The sequence below is a fragment of the Natator depressus genome, chromosome 28 (genome assembly GCF_965152275.1).
Source record: "Natator depressus isolate rNatDep1 chromosome 28, rNatDep2.hap1, whole genome shotgun sequence".
Lineage (NCBI taxonomy): Eukaryota > Metazoa > Chordata > Testudines > Cheloniidae > Natator > Natator depressus.
The window spans coordinates 1536846-1555150 of record NC_134261.1 but is presented as its reverse complement, the minus strand read 5'-3'; the positions used below and the strand labels follow the sequence as shown (position 1 = coordinate 1555150).

General features: G+C 64.1%; 3 protein-coding genes across 4 annotated transcripts; all 3 read left to right on the top strand.

The window, feature by feature from the left end:
• Window positions 1–426: 426 nt before the first annotated feature.
• LOC141978951 (thialysine N-epsilon-acetyltransferase-like) lies at window positions 427–6833 on the top strand. The gene is made up of 6 exons (XM_074941350.1): window positions 427–566; window positions 974–1028; window positions 1335–1418; window positions 4710–4808; window positions 5337–5377; window positions 6649–6833. The coding sequence occupies exons 1-6, from the start codon at window positions 504–506 to the stop codon at window positions 6823–6825; spliced, it is 519 nt and encodes a 172-aa protein (XP_074797451.1). The 5' UTR covers window positions 427–503; the 3' UTR covers window positions 6826–6833.
• Window positions 6834–11053: 4220 nt separating this feature from the next.
• Window positions 11054–13950, top strand: LOC141978734 (thialysine N-epsilon-acetyltransferase-like). The gene is made up of 6 exons (XM_074941054.1): window positions 11054–11350; window positions 11830–11881; window positions 12326–12409; window positions 12794–12895; window positions 13511–13551; window positions 13769–13950. Exons 1-6 carry the CDS (start codon window positions 11276–11278, stop codon window positions 13943–13945), a joined length of 531 nt encoding a protein of 176 aa, XP_074797155.1. The 5' UTR covers window positions 11054–11275; the 3' UTR covers window positions 13946–13950.
• Window positions 13951–14087: 137 nt separating this feature from the next.
• LOC141978735 (thialysine N-epsilon-acetyltransferase-like) lies at window positions 14088–17569 on the top strand. 2 transcript variants are annotated; one of them, XM_074941056.1, is made up of 7 exons: window positions 14088–14217; window positions 14747–14892; window positions 15416–15467; window positions 15736–15819; window positions 16488–16589; window positions 16865–16905; window positions 17275–17569. In XM_074941056.1, exons 2-7 carry the CDS (start codon window positions 14830–14832, stop codon window positions 17452–17454), a joined length of 522 nt encoding a protein of 173 aa, XP_074797157.1. In that variant the 5' UTR covers window positions 14088–14217; window positions 14747–14829; the 3' UTR covers window positions 17455–17569. The 2 variants fall into 2 exon arrangements, with proteins under 2 accessions (XP_074797157.1, XP_074797156.1); XM_074941055.1 differs by lacking the exon at window positions 14088–14217 and having other exon boundaries at window positions 14676–14892.
• Window positions 17570–18305: the final 736 nt, after the last annotated feature.

Below are 18305 nucleotides of genomic sequence, written 5' to 3'. Positions count from 1 at the left end.
CAAACCTGGCCCTATTTCCTCCACCCGAAACCCAGCTGTGGCTGCAGACCCACCCCCGACTCCCCAGGTCCCCTATTGCTCCCTACGCGGGGAGATGGAGTCACCATCCCTCTGGTCCCAAGCTCCTTTGCAATCAGAAGTTGCTTGGTGTGAGCGGTGGGATCCCCTCTGTTTGGTGTTAGCCGTGGGATCCCCTCTGTTTGGTGTTAGCCATGGGATCCCCTCTGTTTGGTGTGAGCGGTGGGATCCCCTCTGTTTGGTGTCAGCGGTGGGATCCCCTCTGTTTGGTGTCAGCGGTGGGATGGCTCCTTCCTGCCTGGCACCCCCTCCTGGCGCTGGAGGAATTGGTTCACAGCCATCTGAGACTCAAAGGTTGGACAAAACTCCTCCCTCTAAATGTGTAGCCCCACCCCCACCCCCACCGCCCCCTGGCAGCTGCTCTTAAAGGGGCAGCAGGAGTCCAAGGGCCAGGAGGGAAAAAGGCAGAGAAGGGACCCGGAACCATGAACAGCATCATCCGACCGTGCACGGTGAAGGACTGCGAGGTCATCCTGCAGTTCATCAAGGTCAGGGAAGGGAGGGGTCCTGGTCCCAGCCCCCCACCCCCTCTCCCCGCTCTAATCCACCAGCCCCCACTCCCCTCCCAAACCCAGGGAGAGAACCCAGGAGTCCTGGCTCCCAGCCTCTGCTGCTCTAACCGCCAGCCCCCACTCCTCTCCCACAGCTGGGGAGAGAACCCAGGAGTCCTGGCTCCCAGTCTCCCCCTGCTTTAACCCACCAGCCCCCACTGCCTCCCCAGAGCTGGGGAGAGAACCCAGGTGTCCAGAGGTCGCCCCCCACCCCCCTACGATCCTGCTGTAGCAGAGAGAGGCTCAGGATGGGGGTGGCAGGGGGCTGGCCCTCGGGGGCGGGGGGCTGGGGCCCAGGGGGCAGCGGTGGCTCTGGGGCACTCAGGGGGCGCTGTCTGTTGCAGGAGATTGCCGTCCATTACAGGCTGCCCCCTACCAATGTGAAAGTCACCCTGGAAGGTAAGAGCCCTCAGGGGGTTGGGGGGCTCTGGCAGAGGGGGAGGGAGCCCGGGCAGAGGGGGAGGGGTCCTAGCAGAGAGGGAGGGATGTGGGGCAGAGGGGGAGGGGGCCCAGGGAGGGGGTCCGAGCAGTGAGGGATGCTAGGGGGGTGTCTCTGGCTCTGCACACCCCTTGCCCCACAGCTCTGGCTCCCCCCCATTCGGCAGTGCCCTCCACCGGTGCCCCACTCTGGTGTGTCCCTTTCTCACACCCTGCGCGGGGGGGGAGCGCTGGGCCCTGACACATGTCTCTCCTTCCCCTGCCCAGCGCTGAGAGAGGACGGGTTCGGGGCGCAACCCCAGTACGACTGCTACGTGGCGGAGCTGGCCCCCCAGCAGACGAACAAGGAGGGTAGGTGTGTGCGCTCGTGCGACGCCGCCCCCTTGTGCTGTGTGATCGCTCGTGCGACGACGCCCCCTGGTGGTGCGTGCGCTCGTGCGACGCCGCCCCCTGGTGGTGTGTGATCGCTCGTGCGACGCCGCCCCCTGGTGGTGTGTGCGCTCGTGCGACGCCGCCCCCTTGTGCTGTGTGATCGCTCGTGCGACGACGCCCCCTGGTGGTGCGTGCGCTCGTGCGACGCCGCCCCCTGGTGGTGTGTGATCGCTCGTGCGACGCCGCCCCCTGGTGGTGCGTGCGCTCGTGCGACGCCGCCCCCTGGTGGTGTGTGATCGCTCGTGCGACGCCGCCCCCTGGTGGTGCGTGCGCTCGTGCGACGCCGCCCCCTGGTGGTGTGTGATTACTCGTGCGACGCCGCCCCCTGGTGGTGCGTGTGCTCGTGCGACGCCGCCCCCTTGTGCTGTGTGATCGCTCGTGCGATGCTGCCCCCTGGTGGTGCGTGCGCTCGTGCGACGCCGCCCCCTGGTGGTGTGTGATCGCTCATGCGACGCCGCCCCCTGGTGGTGTGTGATCGCTCGTGCGATGCCACCCCCTGCTGGTGCGTGTGCTCGTGCGACGCCGCCCCCTGGTGCTGTGTGATCGCTCGTGCGACGCCGCCCCCTGGTGGTGTGTGATCGCTCGTGCGACGCCGCCCCCTGGTGGTGTGTGTGCTCGTGCGACGCCACCCCCTGGTGCTGTGTGATCGCTCGTGCGACGCCGCCCCTGGTGGTGTGTGATCGCTCGTGCGACGCCGCCCCCTGGTGGTGTGTGTGCTCGTGCGACGCCACCCCCTGGTGCTGTGTGATCGCTCGTGCGATGCTGCCCCCTGGTGGTGCGTGCGCTCGTGCAACGCCGCCCCCTGGTGGTGTGTGATCACTCGTGCGACGCCGCCCCCTGGTGGTGCGTGCGCTCGTGCGACGCCGCCCCCTGGTGGTGCGTGCGCTCGTGCGACGCCGCCCCCTGGTGGTGTGTGATCGCTCGTGCGACGCCGCCCCCTGGTGGTGCGTGCGCTCGTGCGATGCCGCCCCCTGGTGGTGTGTGATTACTCGTGCGACGCCGCCCCCTGGTGGTGCGTGTGCTCGTGCGACGCCGCCCCCTTGTGCTGTGTGATCGCTCGTGCGATGCTGCCCCCTGGTGGTGCGTGCGCTCGTGCGACGCCGCCCCCTGGTGGTGCATGATCGCTCATGCGACGCCGCCCCCTGGTGGTGTGTGATCGCTCGTGCGATGCCACCCCCTGCTGGTGCGTGTGCTCGTGCGACGCCACCCCCTGGTGCTGTGTGATCGCTCGTGCGACGCCACCCCCTGGTGCTGTGTGATCGCTCGTGCGACGCCGCCCCCTGGTGGTGTGTGATCGCTCGTGCGACGCCGCCCCCTGGTGGTGTGTGTGCTCGTGCGACGCCACCCCCTGGTGCTGTGTGATCGCTCGTGCGACGCCGCCCCTGGTGGTGTGTGATCGCTCGTGCGACGCCGCCCCCTGGTGGTGTGTGTGCTCGTGCGACGCCACCCCCTGGTGCTGTGTGATCGCTCGTGCGATGCTGCCCCCTGGTGGTGCGTGCGCTCGTGCGACGCCGCCCCCTGGTGGTGTGTGATCGCTCATGCGACGCCGCCCCCTGGTGGTGTGTGATCGCTCGTGCGACGCCGCCCCCTGGTGGTGTGTGTGCTCGTGCGACGCCACCCCCTGGTGCTGTGTGATCGCTCGTGCGACGCCGCCCCTGGTGGTGTGTGATCGCTCGTGCGATGCCGCCCCCTGGTGGTGTGTGTGCTCGTGCGACGCCACCCCCTGGTGCTGTGTGATCGCTCGTGCGACGCCACCCCCTGGTCCTGTGTGATCGCTCGTGCGATGCTGCCCCCTGGTGGTGCGTGCGGTCGTGCAACGCCGCCCCCTGGTGGTGTGTAATCTCTTGTGCAATGCCGCCCCCTGGTGGTGCCTGCGCTCATGAGACGCCGCCCCCTGGTGGTGTGTGATCACTTGTGCGACGCCGTCCCCTGGTGGTGCATGTGCTTGTGCGACGCCGCCCCCTGGTGGTGTGTGATTGCTCGTGCGACGCCACCCCCGGTAGTGTGTGATCGCTCGTGCGACGCCGCCCCCTGGTGGTGTGTAATCGCTCGTGCAACACCGCCCCCTTGTGGTGTGTGCGCTCATGCAACGCCCCCCCCCGGTGGTGTGTGCGCTCGTGCGATGCCGCCCCCGGTGGTGCGTGCGCTCGTGCGACGCCGCCCCCTTGTGCTGTGTGATCGCTCGTGCGACGCCACCCCCTGGTGGTGTGTGCGCTCTTGCGACGCCGCCCCCTGGTGGTGCTTGCGCTCGTGCGACGCCGCCCCCTGGTGGTGTGTGATCGCTCGTGCGACGCCGCCCCCTGGTGGTGTGTGATTACTTGTGCGACGCCGCCCCCTGGTGGTGCGTGCGCTCGTGCGATGCCACCCCCGGTAGTGTGTGATCGCTCGTGCGACGCCGCCCCCTGGTGGTGCGTGCGGTCGTGCAACACCGCCCCCTGGTGGTGTGTAATCGCTCGTGCAACACCGCCCCCTTGTGGTGTGTGCGCTCATGCAACGCCCCCCCCGGTGGTGTGTAACTGCTCGTGCGACGCCACCCCCTGGTGGTGCGTGCACTCGTGCGACGCCGCCCCCTGGTGGTGCGTGTGCTCGTGCGACGCCGCCCCCTTGTGCTGTGTGATCGCTTGTGCGATGCTGCCCCCTTGTGGTGCGTGATCGCTCGTGTGACGCCGCCCCCTTGTGGTGCGTGATCGCTCGTGCGACGCTGCCCCCTGGTGGTGCGTGATCGCTCGTGCGACGCCGCCCCCAGGTGGTGTGTGATCGCTTGTGCGACGCCGCCCCCGGTGGTGCGTGATCGCTCGTGCGACGCCACCCCCGGTGGTGTGTGATCGCTCGTGCGACGCTGCCCCCTGGTGGTGCGTGATCGCTCGTGCGACGCCGCCCCCAGGTGGTGTGTGATCACTCGTGCGATGCCGCCCCCTGGTGGTGCGTGATCGCTCGTGCGATGCCACCCCCAGGTGGTGTGTGATCGCTCGTGCGACGCCGCCCCCTGGTGGTGTGTGATCGCTCGTGCGACGCCGCCCCCGGTGATGTGCACGTGTCTGCCCCACGCTGGCGAGGATGCCGACGGCTCCCTGTGTGTCATGGGCCCCGTACAGCTACCGGCCGCTGTCGCTGCGGGGGTGGAGGTGGGGGGGCGTCGAGGGGCTACCCCAGCCCCGGGGTGACGCCCACAGATCCTGCCCCAGCCCGAAGCTCAGGGCTCCCCCGCAGGTGGCATCGTGGGCTACGTCCTGTCCAGCTTCACGTACAGCACCTGGAAGGGCAGGAACCTCTACGTGGATAATCTCTACGTTCAGCCGCAGTTCAGAGGTACGGCCGGGCCAGGGCCGGGGGGAGGACCCAGGAGTCCGGGCTCCCTGCCCCCCCCTCCGCTCTGACCCACCAGCCCCTGCTCCCCTCCCTGATCCGGAGAGAGAACCCAGGTGTCCTGGCTCCCAGCTGCCCCCTGTTCTAACCCACCAGCCTCCACTCCCCTCCCAGAGCCAGGGAGAGAACCCAGGCGTCCTGGCTCCCAGCTCCCCCCTGTTCTAACCCACCAGCCTCCACTCCCCTCCCAGAGCCAGGGAGAGAACCCAGGAGTCCTGGCTCCCAGTCCTCCTGCTCTAACCCACCAGTCCCCACTCCCCTCCCCGAGCCGGAGAGAGAACCCAGGCATCCTGGCTCCCAGCTCCCCCCTGTTCTAACCCACCAGCCTCCACTCCCCTCCCAGAGCCGGGGAGAGAACCCAGGCATCCTGGCCGCCCCAGCCCCCCCTGCTCTAACCCACCAGCCCCCACTCCCCTCCCAGAGCCGGGGAGAGAACCCAGGAGTCCGGGCTCAGTTCTGTTCCTCCCACAGGCCAGGAGATCGGGAAGCGGCTGATCGAGAAGGCTGCCCAGGTGAGTTTCGGTCACTGGTGGTGCGGGGGGGTACGGGGGCTGCTCAACTCTAACCCCCACACCCCACCCTGAGCCCCCCAACTCTGCCCTAAGGAGCAAACCCCTCTTTGCTGGGGTCACCAGCCCCACCCCCCACCTGTCTGACCGGCCCCAACCCGAGTCATCTGAGACCTCGTACTTCATCACAGCGATGGGCCAGGATTGGGGTGACTAGCCTGTGTGTGTGAAAGACACCCCAGCCCTCTGCCCCCCGCCATCGCACACCCCTCCCTGTGTGTCCTATGCCCTGCACTGCTGCCAGGTAGCAGAGATTACCCCTGCAGAAACGAATCTAACCCCTGTCTCTGTTCCTCTGTGTGTCCTGTGCCCCACACTGCCCCCAATAGCCGAGATTCCCCCCCACAACAGTGGATCTAACCCCTCTCTCTACTCCTCCGTGTGTACTATGCCCCACATTGCTCCCTGTAGAGGAGATTCCCCCTGAAGAAAAGAGTCTAACCCCTTTCTCTGCTCCTCCATGTATCCTGTGCCCCAGACTGCCACCCAATAGTGGAGATTCCTCCCTGCAACAGTGGGTCTAACTCCTCTCTCTGCTCCTCCATGTGTCCTATGCCCTGCACTGCTGCCAGGTAGCAGAGATTCCCCCACAGCAGTGGGTTTAACCTCTTTCTCTGCTCCCCAGTGTGTCCTATGCCCCATATTGCCCCCAGGTAGCCGAGATTCCCCACCACCACAACACCAAATCTAAATTCTTTTTCTGCTCTCCCATGTGTCCTATGGCCCGCACTGCTGCCCAGTAGCAGAGACTCCACCAGCCCACCCAGCAGTGGGTCTAACCTGTTTCTGCTCCTCCGTGTGTCCTATGCCCCGCACTGCCCCCCAGCAGCAAAGATTCTCCCCACAGCAGCTGTTCTAACCCCTTTCTCTGCTCCTCCATGTGTCCAATGCCCCGCATTGCTGCCAGGTAGCAGAGATTTCATCACCCCATCCAGGAGCGGTCTAACCTGTTTCTGCTCCTCCGTGTGTCCTATGCCCCACACTGCCCCCCGAAACAAAGACTCCCCCACAGCAGCTGGTCTAACCCCTTTCTGTGCTCTCCCATGTGCCCTATGCCCTGCACTGACCCCTGGTAGTGGAGATTCCCCACACAGCAATGGTCTAACCCCTCTCTCTGCTCCTCTGTGTGTCCTATGCCCCGCACTGCCCCCCGGTAGCGAAGATTCCCCCAGCAGCAGCGGGTCTAACCCCTCTCTCTTTGCTGCCCCCTGCAGGCAGCCGTGGCCAAGGGCTGTGGCCAGCTCCGCATGCACATAGTCAAGTGGAACACCTACGAAATGGGCTTCCTGGCCAGTCAGGGCGGCCAGGATCTGACAGCCAAGGAGGGCTGGAGCCTCTTCCACTTCAAAGAGGACGCCCTGCGGAGACTGGCGGCCCGGAGCAAATTTTAGGGGCCTTGGGGGGGGGAGGGGGGACAGAGCCCAGATGGGTTGGGGGGGGCTGGGGGTTCCCCAGAGGGAGTGAGCATCTCCAGGGGTGGGGGGATTCCCCAGTGGAGTGGGAGGAGGGGGTTGTCTCCATAACTCCCAAGGGATGGGTGGGTCCGCAGAGAGGGGGAGGGGGTTAAAGAGGGGTGGTCTGATGGGGGGCAATAGGGAGGGGGTTAAAGAGGGTGGGTCTGATGGGGACGGGGTTAGCCCTAGCCCTGGTGGGACGTGAGGAGCTGGTTTTCCCAGTGCCCCACCCCCGCCCCCAGAAAAATCCAGGGGGCTGGTGTGGGCCTGGCTGGTGACGTCAGGGTGATTCTTGCTGGAAGGCCCTAAAAATAAATGCTTTAATGGACATGGGGAAGTGAAGCCAGGACACCTGGGTTCTTTCCCAGCTCTGGGAGGGGAGTGGGGGCTGGTGGGTTAGAGCAGGGGGAGCTGGGAGCCAGGACTCCTGGGTTCTTTCCCAGCTCTGGGAGGGGAGTGGGGGCTGGTGGGTTAGAGCGGGGCGGGGGCTGGGAGCCAGGACTCCTGGGTTCTTTCCCAGCTCTGGGAGGGGAGTGGGGGCTGGTGGGTTGCGGGGGGAGGGGGCTGGGAGCCAGGACTCCTGGGTTCTCTCCCCATCTCTGGGAGGGGAGTGGGGGCTGGTGGGTCAGAGCAGGGGGGGCTGGGAGCCAGGACTCCTGGGTTCTTTCCCAGCTCTGGGAGGGGAGTGGGGTCTAGTGCGGGGGGGGGCTGGGAGCCAGGACTCTCAATGTTGGGTACCTGGGCCCAGTCACCGATGGCTCGGCTTTGCCCCAGCCAGGAGGGGAGTGGGGCTCGTCGGAGGCCAGCGGCCGCGTGGCAGACGAATACACCTTCTCTCTGAGCCGTGCCCGATGTGTCCGTCCTTCTGGGAGGGGGCCGGGGGGGGTTGGGAACCGGGCGGAGGCACTGGGCTGGCAACGGGCCAGCCCTGTTTCCACCAGGGAGGGTGTCCAGCAGCTGGCACTGCCTGCCCCAGGTGGGGGTACATTGGCCACCCCCGGCTGCCCTGGGAGGGGGGTTTTGGTCCCAGGCCAGGACTCCTGGGTTCTCTCCCCAGCCCTGGGAGGAGAGTGGGGTCTGGTGGGTTAGGGCGGGGAGCTGGGATCCAGGACTCCTGGGTTCTCTCCCTGACTCTGGGAGGGGAGTGGGGGCTGGTGGTTAGGGCGGGGGGCAGGGCTGTGGTGGATTTGCCATTCCCTGCCATGGATTATCGGCACCGTATCAAGCTGGCAGTGGGGTCCCAGGGGCCGGTGGGATCCCGGGGGGGCGGTTGGGGCCCGCACAGGAAGGCAGAGCCAGGTGGGACCTGAGACCTCTCTGACCCAAGGACTCGGGGACGGTTCGAGAACCCGAGAGGGTCCATCCGACAGCCTCTGGGCCCCATCCTGAGCTCCCCCGACCGGCCGGGGGCACCTGCTCCGTGGCCAGGAAAACCGAGATGAAAGGGGGGGGGCACAGAGGCCGGGGGGGGGGGACTGCGGTGCTGTGCCAAGGAAGAGGCTGGCAGGACGTAGGGCCAAGATGCCAGGCAGCCGGGCGCCCAACATTCGTCTCCCTGCTCCCAACTGGGCCAGCGGGCGGCTCGGGGGCCCTGGATGTGACCCGAAATTCCACCCTCGGCCCGAGAGAACTTCCCAGCCTTCATCCCGCTCCCCTGCCAGAGCCGGGGGGAGAACCCAGGAGTCCTGGCTCCCAGCCCCCCCCCCCCCCCGCTCTAACCCACCTGCCCTCACTCTCCTGCCAGAGCCCGGGGGAGAACCCAGGCGTCCTGCCCCATGCATTCCCAGCCCTTAACCATTAAACCATCTAGTTTTGGGGCTGGGTAATTTTTACCTTCCTTTCCAGCCCGTTGCTGCCCCCCCCATGAGATCTTTGTCCCACGTCAATCCCTTCCCCCCAGCATGTGATCAGCAAGTGGGGCGGGGGGCGACCCCCCCGATGCTCCCTGAGAGGCTTGTCAGCTGAGCAGCGATGGACCTCGACCCCCAGCTCAGTGATTAGGTTCCCTGAGGGGCCCCCTGCCCTGCACAGGGGCCTGCCTCGCTCTGCCCATCTGTGGGGCCCCTAGCCAGGGGACTGAGGCCAACCAGACTGAGCAGATGCCACCCACCCCCAACCCGTGGCCCCGAACCAGCCCATGGAGGAGCCCAGCAGGCGGCCTGGCATTAGCCCACCTGCTGCAGGGCTGAGCCTGAGACCAGGCAGAGCTAGCCCGGGGCACCAGTGAGCCCCCCCAGCCCAGGGCCGGGCCTGGCTGTCCATCAGGGTACCGGGTACCCGCTTTGAGCCCGTCTGTGCAGCCAGCCCCATGCACATCTGTCCAGCTGTCCATCCACCCATCTCCATCCATATCTATCTACCCGTCCAGCCAGCCATCTGTGATGAAGTGGGACTGTTCTTAATGTTTCCTCTGAATAGTGTGGGGGTGCCTCAGTTTCCCCTAGGCATTTCTTAAGTCTCTAGGGGGTGGGGTAAGGGTGTGTGATCCTTGCAGAGCCCAAGAGGGCAGGGGTGTGCAGGGGTCTGGACACAGAGAATGGCCGACACCCTGTTTCCTGGCCACTGATGGCCTGGCCCTTCCCCCCTGCCAGGTGAGAGCTAAAGGGTTGGAGAACAAAGGGATCAGGTGACCTCCTGGCCGGGGAAAGGGACAAAGCCCGGGGGGGGGGGCTGGAGGGAGTTTCAGTTTGGGGCTGGCTGGGGACAGAGAGTGAAGGGCAGGCGGGGCTGTCTGGCTCACTGCCCCCTAAAATGGACCCGGCTGAGGGGTCCTGTTCTCTGTACCTACAAGCTCTGTGTCAGACGATGTCCCTGTCGTCTAATAAACCTTCTGTGTTACTGGCTGGCTGAGAGTCCCATCTGACTGCAGAGTTGGGGGGCAGGACCCCAGGACCCCGCCTGGGCGGACTCGCTGTGGGAAGCACACGGAGGGGCAGGGGGGCTGAATGCTCCAAGGTCAGACCCAGGAAGGGGGAAGCCGGGGGAGCTGTGTGTCCTGCAGACAGGCTGCCCCCCGAGAGGAGACTTCCCCAGAGTCCTGACTGGCTTCATGGGGAGCAGGTCCAGAGCATTGCCCGGGGACTCCGTGACACCATCCCTCCATCCATCCATGTCTATCTATCTGTCCATCCATCTGTCCATCATCCCCATGTCCAGCTGTCCATCCATCCATCCATATCTATCCATCCATCCAACCATCCGTCCATCCATATCTACCTACCCATCCATCCATCCCCATGTCCAGCTGTCCATCCATATCTATCTACCCATCCATCCATCCGCCCATCCATCCATCCATGTCTATCTATCTGTCCATCCATCCATCTGTCCATCCCCATGTCCAGCTGTCCATCTATCCATCCACTCGTCTACCCACCCATCCACCCATCTGTCCATCCATATCTACCTACCCATCCATCCATCCATCCACTCATCTACCCGTCCATCCACCCGTCCGTCCATCCATATCTACCTACCTATCTGTCCATCCATCCATCTGACCATCCAACCCCACACACCTCTGTCCATCCATCCATCTACCCATCCACCCATCCATGTGTCCCTCCAACACCATGTACCTCTGTCCATCCTTCCATCCACCCATCTAACCATCTCTATCTATCCATCCATCCACCCACCCACCCACCTCTCCCATATGGCCATCCATCCCCCTTGCACCTCTGTCCATCCGTCCATCTATGCATCCATCCATACCCATCCATCCATCTGTCCAACCCCACGCACCTCTATCCATCCATACATCTACCCATCCATCCATACTCATCCATCCATCCATCCACTTCTACCATCTGTCCATCCAAATCCACATACCTCTGTCCATCCATCCATCCCCCCTCCTATCTACCGATGCATCCCCATGCACGCTCACCTATCTATCTATCCATCAATCCGTCCATCCATACACAGACCCCTCTATCCATCCCTCCCTATACACCTCTCTCTCTCTCGCTGGATCCATCCTCCCCCATGGGTATAGCACCCAGCTTCTCCTGGGCCCCCCCCATCTTCACCCCAAGGGCTCAGTTCCATGCTCACCACGCCCTTTCCCCACGGATGCACACTGGTCTCTGGGCTAGGAGTGTCTGTAGCTGCGGACACTGGCCCCTTTTACGTGGCTACCCCTGCCTCTCTGACTCAGAGGGAGAGGTACCGTGGCTAACATGTCTTGGATTCCAATTGGTGTCAGCGGTGGGATCCCATCTTGTTGGTGTTCGTGGTGGGGTTGCCTTCTACTTGGAGCCCCCTCCTGGCTCCATAGGGAACTGCAGACACGGAGGGCTCTCCATGTGGCTGGGACTCCTCCTCCTGGATATGTGACCGAAAGGCCAAAAGTCCAAGAGCCGAGAAGGGGGAGAGAGGAGAAGAGATGCCAGCAGCCATGAGCTATGTTGTCCGACCCTGGGCCCTGAGGGACCTCAAGGACGTCATGCAGCTGATTCGGGTGAGCAGCAGAGGGAAGCGTAAGCGCACCCCGAGGGAATGGAGCTGCCCAGGGGTGGTAGCAACGGGTGGAGATAGAACCCGGGCGTCCTGGCTCCCAGCCTCCCCGGCTCTGACTGCTAGTTTCCCCTCCCTTCCCCTACCCAAGCCAGGATAGAACCCAGGAGTCCTGGATTCAGCTGGAAAGTTCCCCATTCCCAGGGTAGCAGGGATGTGGGCACGTTAACAAGGGGTGTTGAGATGCAGCCACCTCTGGGGCGGGGTAGCTGGTTATCCAGGGACCCCTCACCTGACACTGAGATGCGGCCACCTCTGGGGGCGGGGCGGCTGGTGACTCAGGGACCCCTCGCCTGGCATGGAGAAACGACCACCTATGGGGCAGGGCAGCGGGTCACACAGGGACCCCCTCGCCCGGTGCTGAGATGCGGCCACCTCTGGGGCAGGGCGGCTGGTTACACAGGGTCTGTCATCTCTCAACAGGAAGGGGCAACGTTTCACAAGGCTTTGGATCAGGTCAAAACTACCCCCGAAGGTAAGTTAGTGGGGCTTTACCCATGAGCGACATTCAGGGTTGGATTTCAGTGCCGGGGGGCAGATGGGAGTTTCTTCACCCCACTCCTTGTTGAAATTCCTCCCCCACCCCCGCTCTAACCACTAGTCCCCACTCCCCTCCCAGAGCCAGGGAGAGAACCCAGGAATCCTGGCTCCCAGCCCACCCTGCTCTAATCACCAGACCCCACTCCCCTCCCCCATAGAACCCAGGAGTCCTGACTCCCAGCCCCCCCTGCTCTGACCCACCAGTCCCCACTCCCCACCCAGAGCCAAGGAGAGAACCCAGGAGTCCTGGCTCCCAGCCCCCCCTGCTCTGACCCACCAGTCCCCACTCCCCACCCAGAGCCAAGGAGAGAACCCAGGAGTCCTGGCTCCCAGCCCCGCCTGGATCCAGCCAGTTTCTGTTTATTCTCTCTGCCTGCAGCGCTCAGGGAGGACGGCTTCGGGAGGCACCCCAAGTTTGGCTGTCTGGTAGCCGAAGTTCCCCCTGAGCACAGGAGCAAAGACGGTGAGGCGTGGGAATATGTGGGGAGGGGGAGGGCATATGGTATGGGGGCTGGGCAGTGTTTGGATGTGAGACTCACGTGCTCGCTGGCAGCAGGGCGGGGGCTCAGCGGGGGGCACTGTGCTGCACAGAGTGAGGTGTTTGACTCCATAGGGTGCAGCTTATGTCACGCCCCACCCCAGAGGTGGCCGCATCTCGGCGCCGGGCGAGGGGTCCCCGGGTCACCAGCCGCCCTGCCCCAGAGGTGGGCGCATCTCAGGGCCGGGCGAGGCGTCCCCGGGTCACCAGCCGCCCTGCCCCAGAGGTGGGCACATAGCAAGCCATCCAAGGGGCTAAATCTTTGCCGGCTGCAATCCTTGTCTCTGCCTTCCACGCTGGTTTCTCCAGGGCGCACCATCGTCGGGTACCAGTTCCATTATTTCAGATACTGCACCTGGCAAGGGCGGCTCGTTATCGGGGAGGATCTGTACGTCATGCCGGAGTTCAGAGGTAGGGGCGCTGTGGGGCAGGGGGCGGGGCGGGGGGCTCAGCAGGGGGCGCTCTACCCCGGCAGGCAGGTCTGGCCGCAGGGTGGCGCTTATGGGCACTGGGGGGGCAGGGAGGGGGGAGGGGGGCTCTCCCCGGCAGAGGGGGCTGGCCCCAGGGCGGCGATAGGGGGTGCTGTGGGGCAGGGAGCAGGGCAGGGGGCTCGACAGGGGGCGCTCTCTCCAGGCACCAAACTAATACTGTCCTGCCTTTCATGGAAACAATATTAAGGCCTGTTTATGCAAGATCTGCATGGGTCAGGGTTTGAACCCACATATCATCAGTGAGCAAGGGGTCCCTGGGTAACCAGCCGCCCCGCCCCAGAGGTGGCTGCATCTCGGCGCCGGGCAAGGGGTCCTCGTGTCACCAGCCGCCCTGCCCCAGAGATGGCCGCATCTTAGCACCAAGCATATCCCTGATGTTCTAAAAACTCTGCTCTAGGAATGATTCGGGGGCAGGCCTCTGGAGGGCGGGGGGCTGATGGGTTAGAGCAGGGGGTGCTCGGAGCCAGCCAGGGTGTCACAGCAGCCCTGGGATGTATGAATCTCAGAGCTAAGTGATTTATGTTCTTCTCTGCAGGCCAAGGGATTGGCACCAGTTTACTGAGCCAAGTGGCCAAGGTGAGATTCGCTCCGAAATTCAGTCTCTCTTCCTCCCCGGACTGTGTGGGCCAAATCTGGGGTCAATGGGCCATTGCTCCGTCTGTGGGGCCAGACCCCCAGGTAACTCCTCTGGGGCCAAGCCTTGCTTTCTGGCGTCAGAGCAGATAGGACGCTGCTGGTCCCACGCCGATGGGTGAGTCAGTAAAACAGCTCTGCCCCTCCATCTCTCCCGCAGCTCGCGCTGGCCCACGGCTTCACCCAGTTCCAGTTCTTGTCGGCCAACTGGAACCAGCCGGCCACGGCGCTGTACGAGAAACTGGGGGCCGTGGACGTGACGGCGACGGACAACTGGCTCGTCTGGCACATCGAGGGGCAGGCCGTGGGGGAGATGGCGAAGCGGGCGACACAGTGAAGAGCTCTACCTGGGGAGAGAACTCAGGAGTCCTGGCTCCCGGCCCCCCTCCGGCTCTCACCCTCCAGCCCCCACTCCCTTCCCGGTGCCGGGGAAAGAACCCGGGCGTCCTGCAGGTTCAATCCTGCCACCGCCTGGATTTCGGCCCAGAATCCAGATCCGGCTGGCAAGAGACAGCGCCATCGGGGGGTGCCACAGAGCGTGACCTGCCCCTGGGGGGCTCCTCGGGGCAGGGACCCCGCGCGGCTCAGGACCCTTGCCAATAAACAACGGTGTCAACTCACTTGTGCATGATTCTGTGCCGGGGGGGGGGGGGGGAGTTGTATCTTTCAACCCCTTCAGGGCTGCTTTAGGAGGTGGGGCTGTGGGGGCTGGTGGGTTAGACCAGTGTAGGCTGGGAGCCAGGACTCCTGGGTTCTCTCCCCGGCTCGGGGAGGGGAGTGGGGACCGGTGGGTTAGAGCAGGGGGGGGCTGGGAGCCAGGACTCCTGGGTTCTCTCCCTGGCTCTGGGAGGGGAGTGGGGGCTGGTGGGTTAGAGCAGGGGGGCTGGGAGGCAGGACTCCTGGGTTCTCTCCCCGGCTCGGGGAGGGGACTGGGGGCCGGTGGGTTAGAGCAGGGGGGGCTGGGAGGCAGGACTCCTGGGTTCCATTAGTTATTTCCGTGTTGAGAGGGAGAGGTTGAGTCTCTTTCATGGGCGCGGGGGGGGGGGGGGGAGGTTTCTGCCCCATGGACAGTTGGACGGGGCAGCGGTTGTGGGGCAGAGCCAAGTGCATGCTGGGAAATACAGTACTCTCTCTCCAGTCGGCGGCTCCCCACTCTGAGCTCCCAGAGCCTCGCCTCCACCACCGGGACTTTGAACCCAGGCGATCGGCGAGGGAGGGGGCATGGAGTGCGTTGTCCGGCCCTGCAGGGCTGAAGACTGTGTGGAGGTCGTGCGGATGATAAAGGTTGGATGGGGACAGAACCCAGGCGTCCGGGTTCCCAGCCCCCTGCGCCCGCTCTAACCACCAGCCCCCACTGCCCTCCCAGAGCAGGGGACAGAACCCAGGAGTCCCGGCTCCCAGCCTCCCCCGCTCAAACCCACCAGCCCCCACTGCCCTCCAGAGCCGGGGAGAGAACCCAGGAGTCCTGGCTCCCAGCCCCCTCGCTCTAACCCACCAGCCCCCACTGCCCTCCCAGAGCCAGGGAGAGAAGGGGGTGCCTGGAGAGCTTTGGGGGTGCAGAATGGGGGGCCTGGGAAGAGGGAAGTAAATTGGGGGGGCTGGGGGAGGGGAATTGGGGCTGGGGAGAAACGGTGGGGCTGGGTGGAGACGGGATTTCTCAGAGGCTGGAGGGAGGGTTGGGGGGGCTGAGAGAGGAATTGGTGGGGGGGCCGACTGAGAGGGGAATTGAGGGGAGATCCCGGTGGTGCTGGCTGGGGGGAAAGGAGTTGGGGGGCGCTGATCCACGGGCTCCCTTTCTGCCCCCCAGGAGCTGGCAGAGTTTGAGAAGCTCCCGGACCAGGTACAAATCAATGACCAAGGTGAGCTCTGCCCCTCCTCCCCCCCGCCGACGCCACTCTCCCCCCTTGGGATCTGGGTGCGCACCCCCTCTTCCGGGGGAGGTGGGGAGAGAGGCAGCTGCAGGGGCGGGGGCACATGGAGTGGGGTTTGAAGCTGCCCCAATTTGGGAGGGGGACTGTGAGGGGGGGGTTCAGGGAGGTGGGGGGGTCCTGCGTGCAAGTGATGGTGGGGTTCTCTTTCCTCCCCGTCCCCCCATGTCTCCCCCTCACCCCCCAATATCCTCCCCAGTGCTCAGGGAAGATGGTTTCGCCAACGACCCTTTCTACAGATGTCTGGTGGCAGAGGTCCCACCCGAACACCGGAGTCGAGACGGTAATGCAGCCCCCGCCCCACAATGCCCGGGGGGTACCCCCCGACACCTGGTACAGTAATAATTCGGGGGACCCCAAGAGGCCGAAGACAGCCCAGTGCCGCCGCCTCCCCCCCCCCCCCCGCAACTAGCTACCCCAGTTTTCCCTGATAGACTTAGCTCCCCCACCCTGGGCCATCCCTGACCCCAGCTCTGTGTCCCGGTGGCTCAGAAGTGGAGGTCGGGGGTCCAGCAGTGAGGATACGGGGGGAGGTGGCTGAGGGGCTGAGTTTGGGGGGAAGATCCAGATCTTTGTCTCTTTTTCCTTCTGTCTGATTCACTTTTTCCAAGGAGGGGACCTCCCGTAAAATAGCCCCCAGACCCCTCCTCAGCCAGGAATAGAACCCAGGAGTCCTGGCTCCCAGCCCCCCTGCTCTAACCCACCAGCCCCCCACTCTCCTCCCAGAGCCAGGAATAGAATGGGGGGTGCCTGGAGAGCTTTGGGGATGGAGAATGGGGGGCTGGGAGCAGGGAAGAGAATTTCGGGGGCTGGGAGGTGGGGAATTGGGGGCCGGGTGAAGAAGGGATTTCCCAGAGGCTGGGGGAAGGGTTTGGGGGGGGCTGGGAGAGTACGAGGAATTTGGGGGTGCCTGAGGTGGGGGCAGCTGGTGGATTTTGTTCCCCGCCCCAGGACACACCGTCGTGGGGTACGGCCTCTATTTCTTCACCTACAGTACCTGGAAAGGCAGAAACATCTACATGGAAGACCTGTACGTCATGCCTGAGTTCAGAGGTATGGAACTGGGGGAGAGTGGCATTATTTGGGGTCCCCAACACAGACAGCCCCAGCGATGCCTGCAAGGCAGTCACCCCAGGGGAAGAGCTAAGACACGGAAAAGTGGAGCAGAACCCAGGAGTCCTGGCTCCCAGCCCTCCCTGCTCTAACCCACCAGTCCCCACTCCCCTCCCAGAGCCGGGGAGAGAACCCAGGAGTCCTGGCTCCCAGCCCCACCCCAGCTCTAACCACTAGACCCTGCTCTTAAATTGCTGATTTCTCTCCCCACGCAGGTAAAGGCATTGGCAAGAAGCTTATGAGTAAAATCGCAGAGGTAACAGGACATTGGACCCTTTGCCCTTTCTGATCCCTTCCTTTCCTTGCTCTCAGATTGCAAGCCAGCCCCCTAGGAGGATCATTGTTCCCACTTCTACCATGGGGGAAACTGAGGCACTGGCCTGGCTCCCAGCCTCTCCTGCTCTAGCCACCAGACCCCACTCCCCTCCCGGATCGGGGGGGAGAACCCAGGACTCCTGGCTCCCAGCCCCCACTCCCTTCCCAGAGCTGGGGAGAGAACCCAGGAGTCCTGGCTACCACCACCCCCCCCCCCCGCTCTGACCCAACAGCCCCCACTCCCCTCCCAGAGCTGCAGAGAGAACCCAGGAGTCCTGACTCCCAGCCACCCCCCATTGATCCTTCTCAGATTGGTGTGGAGAACAGATGCACCCAGATGAAGTTTATGGTGCTGGACTGGAATCAAGCGGCCATCGACTTCTACCAGGGCCAGGGGGCGGTGGACCTCACGGCCGCGGAGGGCTGGCACTTCTTCCACTTCGAAGGAGATGCCCTGGAGCAGCTGGCACAGGGGCAGCTGGGACAGTGACGTGGCCACCAGCCCCAACTCCCCTCCCAGAGCCGGGGAGAGAACCCAGGAGTCCTGGCTCCTACTCCTCTGCTGTAAACCTTCATAGATGCTCCTGTAAAACCCCTTTCCTCTGATCAATTTGGTGGGGGGAGGGCGGTTTGGGGGTCAGGCAAGACTGTGTGAATGAGGATAGTGGGGTCGGGGGGAGGGGGTCTCTAGATCCACTGGGGTCCCATGTTCCAGCAGGCTCCAGCGTCTAGTGCATGGAATAAAACCATGGCAAACAAATATTTGTCTGTGTCCAAATCACTCACCCCCAAGAATGTTGGGGTCGGAGTGGGGGGGCATATTCAGGTGGCAATGGGCGGGGGGTGGGTGGGAAGTGTGGGGGGGGCTGCAGGGTATGGGGTGAGGGATTTCTGCATGACCTAGTTCCCTGGGGCAGGAGTAGGGAGCAAGAGAGCCTAACTCCCCTGTGCTGAAATATCCGTTGAATAGTAGGGGAATCACCCATGGGGAGGTCGCAGTAGAGGGAGTATGACACACAGTGTCCAAATCATCCCTCTGTGGGCTTGGCTATCTTGGTCGGGGAGGTCTGGGCGTCGCCCTGATCTCGGTCGTGAGCTAGTCCTGAGAAAAGGAGCTCCTGGGGGAGCCAGGGATAGAACCCAGGGGTCCTGGCTCCCAGCCCCCGCCCTCCCCCCACTAGACCCTCCTTCCAGGAGGCCTGGCCAGGGAGATCACAATGATCTGTCCTGGCTGTAGTATCTAGAAATCTACCCATTTATTTATTAAATAAAACCCTATCAAAATAAGCCCCTCCAACCCACGCCCCTCTTTCTCCGGGAGAGGACAATCGCATGCCCAGT